This window comes from Arvicola amphibius, chromosome X, assembly GCF_903992535.2.
Source record: "Arvicola amphibius chromosome X, mArvAmp1.2, whole genome shotgun sequence".
Classification (NCBI taxonomy): domain Eukaryota; kingdom Metazoa; phylum Chordata; class Mammalia; order Rodentia; family Cricetidae; genus Arvicola; species Arvicola amphibius.
In genome coordinates, this window is record NC_052065.1 from 100,892,868 (window position 1) to 100,908,578 (window position 15,711).

General features: G+C 47.0%; 1 protein-coding gene across 5 annotated transcripts in view; it reads right to left on the bottom strand.

Annotated features, from left to right (window-relative positions):
• Nucleotides 1-1,742: 1,742 nt before the first annotated feature.
• Bcorl1 (BCL6 corepressor like 1) overlaps nt 1,743-15,711 on the bottom strand; it is a 63,989-nt gene continuing 50,020 nt past the window's right edge. For all 5 annotated transcript variants that reach the window (XM_038316997.1, XM_038316998.1, XM_038316999.1 and 2 more), the window contains 4 exons: nt 14,991-15,136; nt 8,795-8,872; nt 7,531-7,681; nt 1,743-3,615 (listed from right to left, as the gene is read on the bottom strand). In XM_038316997.1, the coding sequence (XP_038172925.1) occupies nt 3,333-3,615; nt 7,531-7,681; nt 8,795-8,872; nt 14,991-15,136 (658 nt within the window). In that variant the 3' untranslated portion in view covers nt 1,743-3,332. The remainder of the gene's footprint in view (nt 3,616-7,530; nt 7,682-8,794; nt 8,873-14,990; nt 15,137-15,711) is intronic.

The window sequence follows — 15,711 nt, forward strand, 5'->3', positions numbered from 1 at the left end:
CAGCCTATGCTTCCAGCCTTGATCCTTATAACCTGACAATGGTCTCCAGTTAATGTGTGGATAAAAGAGCCCATAATAAGCTTGAAAATATGTGAAACTGTTGACTCTTCTTAAAAAATTCTCTCCATGCCTTTCCTCAGATTGTGTCCTCAATCCAAACATCATTCCATACTATTTATTCTAAGTGTGCACCATTCATCACCTCTCCTAGGCCATCTGTTCCAATCATCCAGGTTCCTTGTCCAGCCCTTTGAGCTCCCACAGCATTCTGGGCCTATTTGAATACTGTTAAGGCACAATGTAGCTTCTGTAACCTACTGACATGCCTGACTTCTGAACTGCAAGTTTTTTTGTTGTTATTTTGAAACCATGTCTCGTCTGCGTAGCCCAAACTGACCTCAAACCTGCCTGCCCCTGTCCTTCAGAGAAGGGGGATTACCGGCATGCATCATCACACCTTGCTTGTTTTGCTACAGGGTCTTGCCATATAGCCCTGGCTGACTTAGAATTCACAGCAGTCCTCGGCCTCAGCGCCCCACTACCCCAAGGCTGGGATTATAAGCATGGGCCACTATGTATGCTTGCCTTTTTATTGCAAGTTTCAAAGAGAGGACAGACCCGTATTAGAAACACTATGGGGTGTGTGGGATGGCCTGCAATCAGAAAGCAGGGAAAGAAACAAGCAGTGAGGCAGATTAGTGAGTTTCCTGTATCTGGGAAGAGTCAAGCCAAAGCAAGTTTCCGAGGCGTGGGCAAGGAAAGGGACTTAAGTTTACCTCTGGGGAATGGGCGGACTCCAAAAATCCAGCCACACCATTGCTCTGGCCGGCCCACTCAAGCCACAGTGAGAGGCCCCACAGAGCTTCAAAGTTTGTAGGATCCAGACCTTCAAAAACGTCCTCACTTAAAGAATAGCAGACACATTCTGGGGCCTGCAGACAGAATTTTAGCTTCTGATTATCGAAGAGTGGGAATAATTATAAAACTAGGGACTAGTGCCTCCTTGCCTTGCCTGTCATTGGCAACTAGAACCATGGGCAGGCAGCACTACTCAGATGGGAAGGTAAGGCACTGGGACAACACTGAGGACACTGGCAAGGGTAAGGGCAGGGTAGGGAATTACACAGAGCAGCTGGGCAGTCCCAGCATGAAGAGGAATCAGCAGGCAGATGATTTCTGACTGTATTAGGGAGGATCACACCACCACCCAGCAGACAAAGGGGGCCGCTCCCCTACTACCGTTACTCTAGTTGCTAACAAGAAATGTTCCTTCCACATCCCCAAATCAAGGCAACCCCAAGTTGGACAATTTTACCCTCGTGGGCAGGGGCCCTGGGACATGCCCCGTCCTTCCTTTCCAGATTCCCACCTGATCTAATGACTGAAATCTCTATTCTGCCTTGCCTTCATCCACCATGTCCCTAGGGACCACTCAACACCCCAAAAGCCACAAAGGGAGGAGAGTGAGGACAGTAGACAAAGGCCCTGACACAGGTTTTTCAGTATGCAAGTGTTTTTGACTCCACAGCCAGTTGCTTAAAACGAAACATAAAGGGCAGCCAGAGTACACACCAAAATGCAAAACAAAGTAAAGGCAAACAAAAAACAAAATAAACCACACAGTATCATAAATCTCAACAAAACAAAGAAAATTGAAATCCAAGCCCCCCTCATATATATATGTATATATATATATATATATACATATATATATATATATATATTTGTTAAAAAGGGAAACAATTGTTCAAAACCCATTGGGCAGGATGGCGGGGTTGTCCTACAGAAGGGGGCCCCAGAAAATCCCCAGGGGAACAAAAATCACACACAGTTAAAAGAAACAATGCTCCTAAATGGGTCAGGAGCCTCCAGAGAACAGATTGTCCCATCCCCAAACTGGCTTTTTTTTTCCTTTTTTGTGTCTTTTTTTTCCATTTTCTTCTTTTGTTGTTGTTTAGCACCTGTACAATAAACTGTACCATCTCCATCCAGAGCCAACCACAGCAAGGCCCTCCTGCCTTTCGATGGTACATACTCAAAATAACAATCTATAGAAAAATAAGAAGAGTGGGAAAGATAGTGCCATGGAGGGCGGGGCCATGGAAACAACCCAAGCTCCTTCTCCCTCCCTCCACCCTGTAACAGGTCTAACACTAGGCTTCTCAAGGCCCACAAGCCACTCGCACAGCTACAAGTCCCCAAGTGGGCGTAGAGCCAGACTAGAAACTTGTCCCTGCCCTTGCCTAGTCAGTCTCAGGGCCCCTTACAGACTCCAGAGGAGAATCAGGGACTGGTGGAGGAGACAGGGGAAAGGGTGCTGTAAGTCTGTGGTAGGGGTGGCAAGGCAAAGGCTGGGAGGTGAAAGGCTCAGTATCTCAAGATGGGGAGCCCAGGGAGGTAGGGTGAGGCAAGGAGGAGTACAGGGCAAAAGATGCCAGAATAACTTTATACTGTGCACTCTGAGCAGAGCAGTGTGAGGGAGGCCCCCCTCACCCCTCAGGCCCATTCTCAATCTGCCTTTATTAGAGTAACTCAAGAACCCCTCTCCCTAGTAAACACTAAGATGGCAGAGCTGCTACAAAGGGCAGGGGTGGGGCAAAACTGGCAGGGGGTGGGGGAGCACCAAAGGCCAGGGATTTGCCCCTAGTTCCCCAGCTCTGGGCCAGCAGCAGCCAGGATGTTTAGTTGTGTGATGATGTCCCCTATCCTTCCTCATCCTGCTCCCTCCCCAGCTGGGGGAAGGACAACCTGGGAATCAGTTTCATAGAGGGAGTGAGCATCCCCAAAGCTTATTCAGGAAGAAAAAGGAAAGGAGGTAAAGAAAGTCCCTCAATACAACAAGTTGTCTCAAATTGTCACAGTGATACAGACTTATCAGAAATCAATGAAACAATACAAATTAAATACTAATAAAATAAATACTATGGAAGACAGAAGAGTACAGGGAAATGGGGAGGGGCACTCAGAGATTTGGGCTTTTCTCATTTCTCTTTAGGACAGGCCACAGTCACCCAGGCTCACGTTTGGTCTTGGTCATAAGCATAGAAGCCAGTCCCAGGGACCCTGGTGCCACTTCCTACCATCTCCACACCTCTTGTCTTCAGAAGTGGAGTTCAACTTTCCACCCCATCACCAACCACAACAACAGGGAGATGAGAACTAACTGTAACCCAAAAAAAAGCTCCAGTCATTAATGCTGGCATTGATAAGGCGGCTTCTTGTTGGTCCGTATTATTGCCTCATTCTGCAGTCTGGTGCTCGGTGGGGGAGACATGGGCGGTGGGGAAAGGGTGAACTCGGAGGAGAAAGAAGAATGTGGAGGGCTGTTTCGGTCAACTGCTCCAAGACTGGTATTCCACCTCAGACCCTAGGAGCCGCAGCAGCTCTGGCTCATACTGCACCAACTCCACAGTCTCAGAAGAGCCTGGGGGAGATCTGTCCTCCAAGCTCCCAGGCCTCTCAGCTGGGGTCAGCAGCTGACTTGAGGCCACCTGCCGGTAGAACTCGGCCTTGGGCAGGGTGGTGACTTCAAGGTGCGGAAACCGGGCCTGAAAGATTCTTGAGGAAAGCTTCAGCCTCTTCAAGACATCGGAGAAGAGGAACCAGTTGCAGGGTCTGGAAAGATAAAGATGGAGTTAGGGAAGCAGGTTTGGGAGGAAGGGGTGGGGGCCCCAGAAGCATTATAGAAGGCCAGGAGATCAAGTGAACCCCCCACAGTGAGCCCCCCACTCCCATACTTCTGAGACTCTCACTGCTACCTCCTAGGAAACCACAAGTTTCTGGGATGAGGCTGGGACAACACAATACCTGCCCCAGCTTCAAACTGAGGTCAGTGAGCACACCTACGGACTAGTTCTCCCACAAAGGGCAAGCCAGGGGAAAATAGGCCTCTTAGGGCTTTCCCTGGTTCTTAGCCTGCTAGCCCATGACCTGACATCTACTGTCTGCTGGGACCACTTGTTCCTGACCTCCACTCCAGCAACCCTGCCTGGCTTTTCTCCCCTCATCTCTCTCCTGCTCACTTGTCCTTCTAGATCTTCTCTAGTGGAGGTGGAGCTGTGGAGAAAGGCCTAAACTGTGGGTAATCCAAAAGGCATTTCTCTTTGGCTCCGAAATGCATTAGACAACTTTTTTTTCCTCCAGCAGCGGCAGCACCAATGTTTCTTCAGGCCCAGGGCTCACATTACAGCCAGTCTGCCCTTGTGGAGCACATCCGACTGGGCGGCAGCCTAAGGACAGCTGGGAGGGGTGCTGCAGAGGCCGGTCACCCGCCAAGGGCTCTCTCCAGAAAGAAATACTGCATTCTCCTCTCGTTAGTGATCCCATTTCTAGCCTTTGCAGGGTAGTGGAGACCAGGAGTGGCAAAGGCCTTTTACTTGCCATCTGTCTCTGTTGAATCCTTTCTCTTGATGGGGGAGGGGACTATTTTAGCACAGGCTTAAGCACATAGGTTAAAAAAAAGAGGTGCTGAGCAGAAAGACATACCCAAGAACATAGGTATGGGTCTTTCAAAGGGTCCCTTGGATCCTCTTTTCTAAAATGAAAATATGGTCCTCCATTCCCTCACTGAATAGCCTCCAATGGCTTCTAGCAAAAATACACCAGCTTGGGTCTCAGTGGTTAAGAGTACACGCTCATCTTCTAGAGGACTCAAATTCCATTTCCAGCACCCACACTGGGTGCCTCATAACTGCAACTCCAACTCCAAAAGACCTGACCCCTCTGGCCTCCTTTGTGCTCATGTGCACATACCCACACGGAAATGCACACATATACACATAATTAAAAATAACATAATAGCCAGATATGGTGGCACAGGCCTTTAATCTCTGCCCTTGCGAAGCAAGGACAGGAAAATCTGTGTGAACTTGAATCCAGCCTGGTCTACATAGTAAGTTCCGGGTCATCAGCAAGTTCTAATTCTTTATCATGATAGTAAGACAGACCACCCAAAGATGACCCCAATTCAACCTCTTCAATTCAGTCTCCAGCTCCCCCACATACACTTACCACAGTGCACCCCTGTCCTACCAGAAACAGATAATTTTTAAAGACTTTATGTATATAGATGTTTCGCCTGATGGATGTCTGTGCTTTATGTACACCTGGTACCTGCAGAAGAGACTTTTGGATCTCCTGTAACTAGAGTTACAGGCAGTTGTAAACTACCATGTAGATGCTAGTGCCAGGAATTGAACACAAGTCCTAGAGGCCAGTGTGCTTAACCTCTGAGCCATCACTCCAGCCCCCCTTTTGAGAGAGAGAGAGAGAGAGAGAGAGAGAGACTCTCGTTATACAACCGCAGCTCTGTGACTCACTCTGTAGATCAGGTTGGCCTCAAACTCACAGAGATCCGCCTGCCTCTGTCTCTTGAGTGCTGGGATTAAAGGTGTGCACCGTCATGTCTGGCTTTTACTTTCTGTTGCAATGCTTTTGCTCATGCCATCCCTATGCCTCTCCTTCTTTTAGCCCAGCTCAGAAGCCATTTCAAACCTACAAAACCTCAAAGAAACTAAGTGTTAAGTCCATCTTCTATGGGCTCATGACACTTGGTTCTCAGCCCTATTATGATACTTCCAACAGCCCATTTCCAAAAGGCTAGAAAATCAAAATAAACTGTGCTCTTCTTTAGTGCCTAGGAATAGAGCTCAAGACAGACTTAACTTTTTATTTTTCACTTGACATTTATTAAAGCTAATTGCACACTTATCTGTCTACTACACTTGGCTGAGTTGTTTGAAGGCTAGAATTGTCTGTGCTGTGGATCTTAAAGTTTGATCCAGTGCATAAAACATGGTTATGAAATCAATCACTCTACACAGTAACTGAAACACCTATCTAGCTGGGCACGGTGGCTCAAGTCTTTAATTCTAGCACTTGGGAGGCAGAGGCAGGTAGACTGAGGTCAGCCTGGTCTACCTAGTGAATTCTAGGCCAGCAGGGCTACATAGAGACCCTGTATCAACAAAACACCCTCACATATTTAGACTCAATCCTTTTTCCTAAAATTCAACATTTCTTCCACATGATGGCAAAGTCTGTCACATTATAAAATTAGGGAATGGAATGTTCTAGGCTAAGAGAAAGTGACAATCAATGCCATATACTTGAACAATCTCTTTCAAAGAATGAGGATTAAAGGGCTGGAGAGATGGTTCATTCAGTGGTTAAGAACACTATTTGCCCTTCCAGAGGACATGGGTACAATTCCCAGCACGCATGTACTCAGCTCACAACTGTAACTCCAGTTCTGGGAACCCCAATGCCCTCTTTCTGGCCTCTGCAGGCAACAGGTTCACACATATCTGCAGGCAAATCACCCATATCCCTTGGCTTATAGGGTGGCATGTGGCCTTTGGTTGTCCATGTTCTGTCTGTACCTAAAGCAAACTATCCTGGTCCTTTTACTGCCTGTGGCCCAAGATCCTGTTCCAGAGAAGGAGATGCTGAATACTTTGGAGGAATTTGTGCAACACTATGTCCCAAAGGCCTGGACCATCCTCTGGGATCAGCTTCAGCCCAGAACAAGGAATCTAGGAACAAAAGGGGAACTGATCCTGCATTAAAAAATTATATTTATTTTATATTATGAGGGTTTTCCTATACACACACACACACACACACACACACACACACACACACACACACACCCCGCATATGTGACTGGTGTCTGCAGAGCCCAGAAGAGGGCATCAGGTCCCTTGGAAGTGGAGTTGTTAATGGTTGTGAACTGTCATGTGGGTGCAGTATTCAAACCTGGGCCCTCCCTAAGTGCTCCAAACTGCTGAGCCATCTCTCTAGTGTCCTGACCCAGCATTTTTATCCACCCACCCAGTACCTCCATATTCTGATGCACTGGAAAACCCTTCAAAATCCATGGTCCTGAAGGCTGACAAACTCCCTTCAAGTTAGAATTCCATCAATTCTGAATTAACCAAGAGTCAGTTGGGCTCAGTCTAATATAGGTGTACTCTGGTCTCCAAAGAGTAGGGCTCCCCTGTAGTAGGCACAGTCACCTGAACCAACAGTGCTGATCACCTTGCTGGTTTTAAGGCTATGAGAGGCTGTGCTGTGGATTGCTTAAGGATCCTAGTATATCCAAAGCTATGGCAACCATATGCCTTGGCTTTTCCAAGAATCCCAATTGCAAATATTCTGTCTAGCTGTCCCCAGAAAAAAGTTTCCAGAGATTCTAATAGCTCATCATCCCATCTCATCTCAGCTCATCTGTAGGTAATCCCTACAGATTACCACCTACACACAGTAAGAGTGCAAAAGTTCTTCAGATTTGGGGGCCTGGAAATATATCAAGTTGATAGCCAAGGTGTAGTCCTTGAGATCTGTGAACCTTGAGTTTGGATGTAAACTATATTCCTCTGGAGTGGGGAACAGAGCATCTTTCCTCTGCCCCAGCACTCATTCCCCAGGCTGCATCTGCCTCCTTCTGGAGAGCTCCTCCTTCTCTGGGAGGCAGGTCAGTGGTTGCCAGGACACACTCACACAGTCCCTGTAGACTTCCCAGACACTTACCCACGGGACACTGACACTTGGAGGTTGTAACAAGGTAGAAGAGGCTTGTCTGAGAGTTCGAACATGAAGTCATCCTGTTCTGAATCGTCTCCTTGCTCGGCACTCCCAGGAGGATTATGGAGGAGGTCGCAGGCAAACCCGTCTTTTTTCTCTGTAAATTGAGTACCCAGGAGATCAGCTACTAGCATAAAACTGAAGGAAGGAAAAACTTTCAGCCAGATAAAGGGATACAAAGGGGCTGCTCAAGAGATAAATACAAGGCTACAAGTCCCTGGCTGGATTTACTATGGGCCCACATCCTTGAAAGGGCAGATGAAAACTCTAGTCTTGGAAGGAAGTATGTTGTGGTCAAAAGTCCATTATCCTCCTCCACCCTCTGACTGGAAAAAGCAAAGCACTCTGAGAGGATGGCAGCTCAGTTCTTCCAGACGGAAGGCAGAAGATAACTAGCAGCTGGCAAGGGTCAAGTGAGGTGAAACACCTGTCTTCTGCCTAGAGCTTCCCCAATCTACCTCACTGCCTGTCCCTGACTGAAGTCCAGGGACTTAAAAGGTTTCCTTCCCCCAACCAATCATGTGGGTGTGTCCCACTGCCTTTAAGACCAATCTGCTCTTCATCCTCAGCCCCTGGCTCACACAGGACAAATGCTGAATGATCACAGACAAATGCTGCCTGCTGTTTAGGCCAGAGGGTTAATGGCTTAGGACAACAGCAATCTCAAAAATAAGGGCTGAGCCCCGGGGTGGTGGACCACGCCTTTAATACCTGCTCTTGCCTTCCATTCCTGCTTTTGGGAGGCAGAGGCAAAAGGATCTCTGCATCCCAGGCCAGCCAGAGTTACTTAGTAAAACCTCATCTCAAAAACAAAGCAAAGGAAAACAAAATCAAACCCAGAGAAGAAAATAAAACAAAAACCAAGGACTGCCATCATAGGGGAAGTGTGACAGAGAATGAGAGTCGCCAGATGAGGGGTTGACACTTCCTACAGTGTGAGCAGTACCAAAAAGAGGTTAACACTAGGATTTACAAAGCTCCTAGTGTGGTAGAGAGGTAGAAGGCAGGGGAGGAAGATTTTATGCAAATCCCTGTGGCGGCTCAGGCTTCATACTACTGACTGGAGTCTGAGAGGGAAGGGCTGAAAGGGCTTATAAACTACTACCAGGTGAGGAATGGCTGCCTCCACGGTGGGGGCTCCTACCTCCAAGAAGTACTGGTGATATAGATACATACATATATATAGCCAGTCTCCCCACTCAGAACTTACCCAACACAGAACTGCTGTAAAAATCCCAGGATGCGCGAGGATCGCCCTCTGCCCTGCCCTGAAGATCCGAGAGGTGATCTGATGAGAGAGGGGAAGATGTGAGACAAGAAGAAATCATGAGGATTATTCCAGTGGGATTGGGGGGAGGGGAAGAGGGGCCAGGGTGACAGGAAAGAGGTTCACTTCCTGCTCATGACAGACTGCAAGCAAGCAGGCAGAAGTCCCATGCAGTTCACCGATATATGGCCTAGTTTTTAATAAAAAGATTAAAAAAAAAACAACCTCCAGTATTTTAAAACAGGGAGATTTTACTTAAAAATTTGATTTCCAACTTTTTATTTAAAAAAAAAAGATAAAAATCCAAAGATCTGGCAGCATTGCCTCTGAATTCCTGTATGTCAACAGTTGGCTGGAGGAAGCTGTGACAAGTACAGTCTCCAGTCCTCACTGGGCCTCTTCTCTTTTTTACATATCAGCCAGGAGACTTGTAGATTGGGGACCTCAGCTTCAAAGAGCACAGGCCATTCCTCTATAAGCAGAATCCTATGCCTATCACAGTATTAATGTACCCAGTCATGATCTGATTTTTTTGAAGGGAAGTAACTATGGGTGTAGCTCCGTGACAGAATGCATGCTTAGCATGTGAAAGATTCTAGTTTCATTTACAGTGCGCTCTCTCTCTCTCTCTCTCTCTCACTCACACACACACACACACACACACACACACACAAAGTAAAGCTAGAAATGGCAGCACACACATATAATCCCTACTACTCAGAAGGCTCAGGCAAGAGAATCAAGTTCGAGGTCAGCCTAGGACACCTAGAAGAAACGGGTGTCTCAACAAAACAAAAACCTTTTGCTTCTACCCAAAAGAGCTCAATCCAAGGTGCTTAGAGAACAGCTCAGCAGGTAACAGTGCCTGCCATACGTACAAGCTTGACGAAGTGAGGTTGGTCACTGGAAGGCATGGAAAAAATGGATGTGGTAGTAAGCATTTATCGTCTCAGAATTCAAGTGACAAGGCTCCAAGTGGAGACAGGAGAATCAACTGAAAGCTCACAGACCAGCTAGGCTGGAGTGCACAGCAACAAAACCAGATTCTGCTTTACAAGGTGCAATGAGAGGACCAATACCCTATAATTTGTCCACTGGCTTCTATACATATGATGCGGCCTGGATAGGGTGACATATATATGCACACAGACACTAAATTAATTTTTGAAAAGAACTGAGGACAAGTGTTCAAACAAAGTTTTGTCCTCATGAATGAACTCTATTCATGAGGGTCAAAAGCTGGCAACAGCCCAAATCTCCAATGAATGGATACATAAAACCAGGTAAAGTTCACACAGAAGAATATTACTAAACCATAAAAAGGAACATGGAAGGTAACTAAAAGAAGCCAGACACAAAAGGCCATATAAAAGAACAGTACCACTATATCACATAGATGAACCTTGAAAACATGATGCTAAGTGTAAGAATTAGTTACGAGAACCACATATTATATAATTCCATCTTAAGGAAATGTATAGACTAGGCAAGGCCAGTAAGACAGAAAGCAGAAAAAAACATAAAAAATAAATGAAAACAAGCAAAAAACCATGGTAAACCTTCCTCTTTTTTTGGTTTTTCGAAACAGGGTTTCTCTGTAGCTTTGGAGCCTGTCCTGGAACTAGGTCTTGTAGACCAGGCTGGCCTCGAACTCACAGAGATCAGCCTGCCTCTTCCTCCTGAGTGCTGGGATTGTAGGTGCGTGCCACCACCGCCCAGCTTAAACCTTCCCATTCTCTGAGTTCAAGGCCAGTCTGGTTGGCAGAGCGAGTTCCAGGACAGCCAAGGCTACACTGAAAAACCCCATTTCGAAAAATAAAAAGCAAAAGGACAGAACGCAAAAAGTATGTCAGTGTTGGAGGAGTGGGAGGGGTAGGGCAGTGACAGAGTGGAGCTGGGTTTTCCCTAAGTTCTGGAAGCACACAGTGGTGACAGCAGTACACACTGTGAGAGCCAACAACACTCCATGACTCAACTGTCTAAAGTCAAAGATCTTCCATGTATGTGCCACCACAATCCAAACACCTGCCTTTTGTTTCCTCACTCTCAAGATGAAGGCCAGGTTACCCTCAGCCTCCTTGTTTCCTAGCTCGGCATCCGTCAGTGAATGGGTTCACCTCTTCTTCCCACACAGATACAAAGTAGGCCTACTGGCTTTCCTGACAAGATTAAGTGTGTGGTCTGCGAGTGCATAGTTTAAAAGTTGCCAGTGTGCCAAACAGTACAATTAGCAGGCTGACTGAGCTGTGGGTGATTGCCACCAGCTCTCAGGTAGCACCTAGGCAACAGGAAAGAAGAGAGTCCAAAGAACACAAGGAGGCGAGGGTGACTACTGCAAAGCCAATCCCAGGAGGAAGTTGGCAATTGTTCCCCAAGGAGCGCAGCTTGCTTCCTCCACGGCAAAGTATCAGTGCTGCAGAAGGTCTCCCTTCTGGGCCAATCCCGCAGCAAGGACTGCCTGTTAATGCAAGTTACCAAAGCCACTCCTTTCTTAGCCATCTTCTGGGACATGAAGAGCTGTTCCCATTGGAAAGGCACCAGGGAACAGCTTTCAACGTAATAGCAGAAACGGGGGGGAACCTTAAGTTGTGTAGATCAGACCTCTGCACACCACAGAGATGGCCCGAGGCCCTCTTCTATACACTGTACCACCTGAGACAAGACTTCCTTCTAGAAGCACCTGCTGGGCAAGAGTCGATCTACTCCTAGTCCTGTGCTGGGTCATAGGAAATAAAGGAAAGGGGGCCTTTATTTAGAAAAATGGAGGAACTAGGTCTATCTTGTTTACCATTGTCTCTCCAGTGCTGCAAGTCCAGGACCTGGGACCTAAGAGAGCTTAACAGACAGACTTAGAGAAGGAGGGAGAGTAGGAAAAGGGGGAAAGGAGAGAATGACACCATGCCAAAACACAGGCACTCTGCTGTTCCTGTCATGTCTCCTCACCCCCCCCCACCCCCACCCCCGTCACACAAGGATTCCACGGGTCACCACATTCCTCTGCTCCTCACTAGGAAGTGCCTTCAGAACCCACGGCACATTCCTCCAATTCTCTCCGCCGCCTGCAAAGCTTTGTCTCGGACAGGTGAACTTGCCTTTTTGAGACAGCCCAAAGTTAACTGGCATGAGCAAAGACGCTAAAGTTGGAACAGGCCTGTCAGTTGACAGACACATGGGAAGGAGGAGTCACTTGATAGTGTAGCACACTCCTCAGATGTGACTACCATCAAAATGAGTGACCTTCCTTTTTTTTCTAAATTCTCCTTCCACCCACACCAAACTTTCAGGATTTTATCCTTTGTGTGAGAAAGTGCCCTGGGCCTACCTATTCCCCTTCTAGGTATACACGCAACTGAGCTGACAACAAGTAATCAAAACAGATTATGTGGGCAATGTATGATCAAAGCTGCGCTACTGACAAGCTAAAAGATGGACACGGTGCAAATGACTATGCACGAATGAGCAGATAATATAAATGGCATATATACACACAATGGCACGTTATTAGTCAGGCAAAAAAGAATGTAGGGCCAGTTTGATGGCTCAGTGGGTAAAGGTGCCTCAAGTCTGATGATCTGTATTCAATCCCAGGGCCCCGCATAGTAGAAGGACAGATTCAATTCCCACAACTTATTCTCTGACCCTGGCCCCCCTACACACACAGAGGGGGAATTAATTTTAGATACTAGTATATGAATACTGAAATATGCCAGTATATGGATGGAGCATGAAACCATTATACTACATGATTATGCTTACACAGAAGCCCCAGGTTGTAGGGCTCTATTTATATGAAGTCTAGAAGAGGTAGATCCACAGAGACAAGATTACAGAGTGGCAACTGTTCGGAACAGCAAAGAGGTGGTAAATGGGAAGCAAACACTTAACTGATTCAAAGCTCTATGCAGGATGATGATGATATTGTTTCAGACCTAGACAGAAGTCATGGCTGGCTGGAGAATGCTATAAATGAACTAACAGGCACGAACTGATCACTTTGTGATCATGAATTTTACGTTACATCACCTTTTGATTGAAAGCACCCTCAGAATCTCATGGTTAAGTAGAATTCCTTGTTGCCATGGAGTGGTAGCCAGTAGTTTCTCTAGATCCTAGCATCCCATCACACCCCTCCTGATCGCTAAGTTACCAGCTGAGGGACATGAAAGGAGAACTTAAGAAATGAGATGTCTTTGACATGGGGTCATACCATAGAGGTCTCTGGCAGGAGAAACAAAAATCTGTGCTTCAGTGACCTAGAATGGTCAAAGGCTCACCCCTTTATCAGTAAAAGGAAAAGAAGTCCACACACAGCTGTTCCAATGCCTCAACCCAAACTGCACAGTCCCCTTCAACCTGTGTTCTTCCCCATAGAGGAGGGGAAATGGGGTCTCTATTCCTTCTCAGCTAGATTGGCTGTTGCTCTTTTTTTCTAAAGGGTCAAAGGTAAATGAGTAACAGGTCTGTAATTTGGCCCAAGGGAGAAGCCTTTCAAAGATCTCCTGGGGTTTGGACAGCTCCATGCTCCAATCCCCACAAGAAGGTAGAAAGGGTTTACTCTCTGGCCTTTAGCATCCAGAACCTAACAGAAGCTCAGTAATTGGATAGGCAGAAGAACAAATGAGCTCAGGAGAAATGGGCCTTGGCTGGAGTCAACCCATCTTAAGGAAGTCCACATTTGTAACAAGTCAGTCATCCTCTGCTTTACTTAAAACTCACTACAGGTGATGTTCCTTTGGGGACTTAGAAGAGTTCAGTCCCAGGCAACCATTGCAGAACAGGAGTCTTGCATAGTGAGAAAAGCTATGATGAGCACAAGCCAAACAACCACAGAAAATGGAGCCCTTAGCAACCTGCATGGGTTTGCTTCATTTTCTGCTGTGACACTCCGCTAGGGGAGGATGAAGACAATTCATCTCTGGAGCTCCCGCCAAGCAAGTGCTTGAAGATGAAAGGCTGAACACTTTCAAATGGCACAGCCAGAATGGCGAGCTGAAATTGAAAACAAAAAACCAAAACAACCTCCACCTCAAAAGGCCCAAATAAATAAATCCATCCGAATTCCATGTATATGTGTGTGTGTGTGTGTGTGTATGTATGTATACTTAGATATATATGGTCTAGCATCGGAGGAGTACTTCCCTACCCTCCACCCTTAAGAACATCCCTCTACCTTCCGGCTCCTGGGAACCAGGGAGGTGTCATCCAGGGATGAAAGAGAAGAGAGGGAATGCTCAGTGTGATGCATCAAGAGCGGCCAATGGTGACTACTCATCGTGAATGCTCTTGATGTCACTGAATTAGTCACTTGAACTTTATTACATTGCATGGATCCCATTTCCTTTTCAAAACAGGGTCTTTCTGTTCACCTTAGTGCAGGCTGGCCTGGAACTCACTATGTAACCCAGGACAGCTTCCGATGCCCTGAGATAAAGTCCGAAGGGACTGACACTTAGCTTACTCAAACTAGATTCCCCTCTTTCATTCCTCCATCCCACCTGCCCAGCTCAGTCAGAACAACCTGACCACCTGCAGACATACAGTGCTACCTACTAGAAAGGAAAATCAATGCAGTGGCTTCTGGCCCTGGCCATGGGCCTGACCATGACACTTCACTAGGAGATGGAGGGTGGGGAAGAGAGAAGGAATGGAGAGAAGTGGAATACTGGAATGCACAGGGAATAGCAAAGCTACCACGGGAGAAGGGTCATGAAGAATAAAGCTTCAGAAAGGGTCTCAGCGCCACCACTTTAATTACAAGCAAGGGGAGATTGCAGAAAGAGCAAAATGGGGATTATCTGTTCTCTAACACTGACATTCCATTCATAGCACAGGTCGACATATCTTGCTCCTAGCTAAGAGTGTAGCCAATCTCCAGCCAGGAGGCCTGCTCATCACCTAGCGATGAAATGAGTCCCTCTAGGAGGTTAGGTTAGGGCCTAACAGAGGTAGTGGTGTGGACACTCACAGCAAGGGGCTTTATAAAGTAGCTAGAGAGTTCCAAGACACTGAAGGAATATGTGAAGAGGGTGGACCCTCCTCGTGGGAGCTGTCTAGGACAGTTATTGAAGAGCCCCACCATCACCAGCAGCAACACAAGCCAGCCCTGAAGATTCTGGCTGTAATTCTGGTCCATGCTTACCACTGAGGAAGCGCTTCATGTTATCACTGCTGGCCAGCTTCATGGCTGTCTGACCCGAGTAGGTAGCCAGCGTGGGATCAGCTCCATAGGATAGCAGAAGCCAGATGGTCTCTAGGTTGTCATTGACCACAGCATCATGAACTGGCCTGTGGAGGTCATATAGGGTCAGTGAGACAGGACTTAAGGCGCAAGTTTTTAGGCTTCAGACTACCACATTAGGGGGAGGGGGTGAGATGCTACGGTGATGACCTCAGGGTATCCCCAATGCAACATGGGTAAGATTTAGAGCAGAGAAGCCACTTCTGGCCTGAAACTCTTATCCTATGTGGCCATGTCTTTATCTTCTCTGCACTCTTTTTTCTTCTCTCTGAAATCCATCTCTCCTTTACATTCCCCTCCATCTGTGGACAGTATCTGGAGCACAATGTAGATCTACTACTAGCTGAGCAGAGAACAGGTCCCTTGGTGGAAGTCAAATTAAAGCAGCTACAGGTGGTTGTTGAAGAGGAAGGACCCAGGCGACTGCTCAAGGGCAAGGAATTGCAGGGAGGCTCCATACCAGGCGGCAGCCAAGCACAGCCTGCATATCTTGATCTGGGTCCATCTACTTGGTATGTGGCATCCCCTGGAACTTCCTGAAGTAGGTCCTCTGAGAAGAGCGGGTGTGACTTCTCCAAAACACAGCGAGTGTTTATGTTTGTGTATGTGTGTGCATTAATAT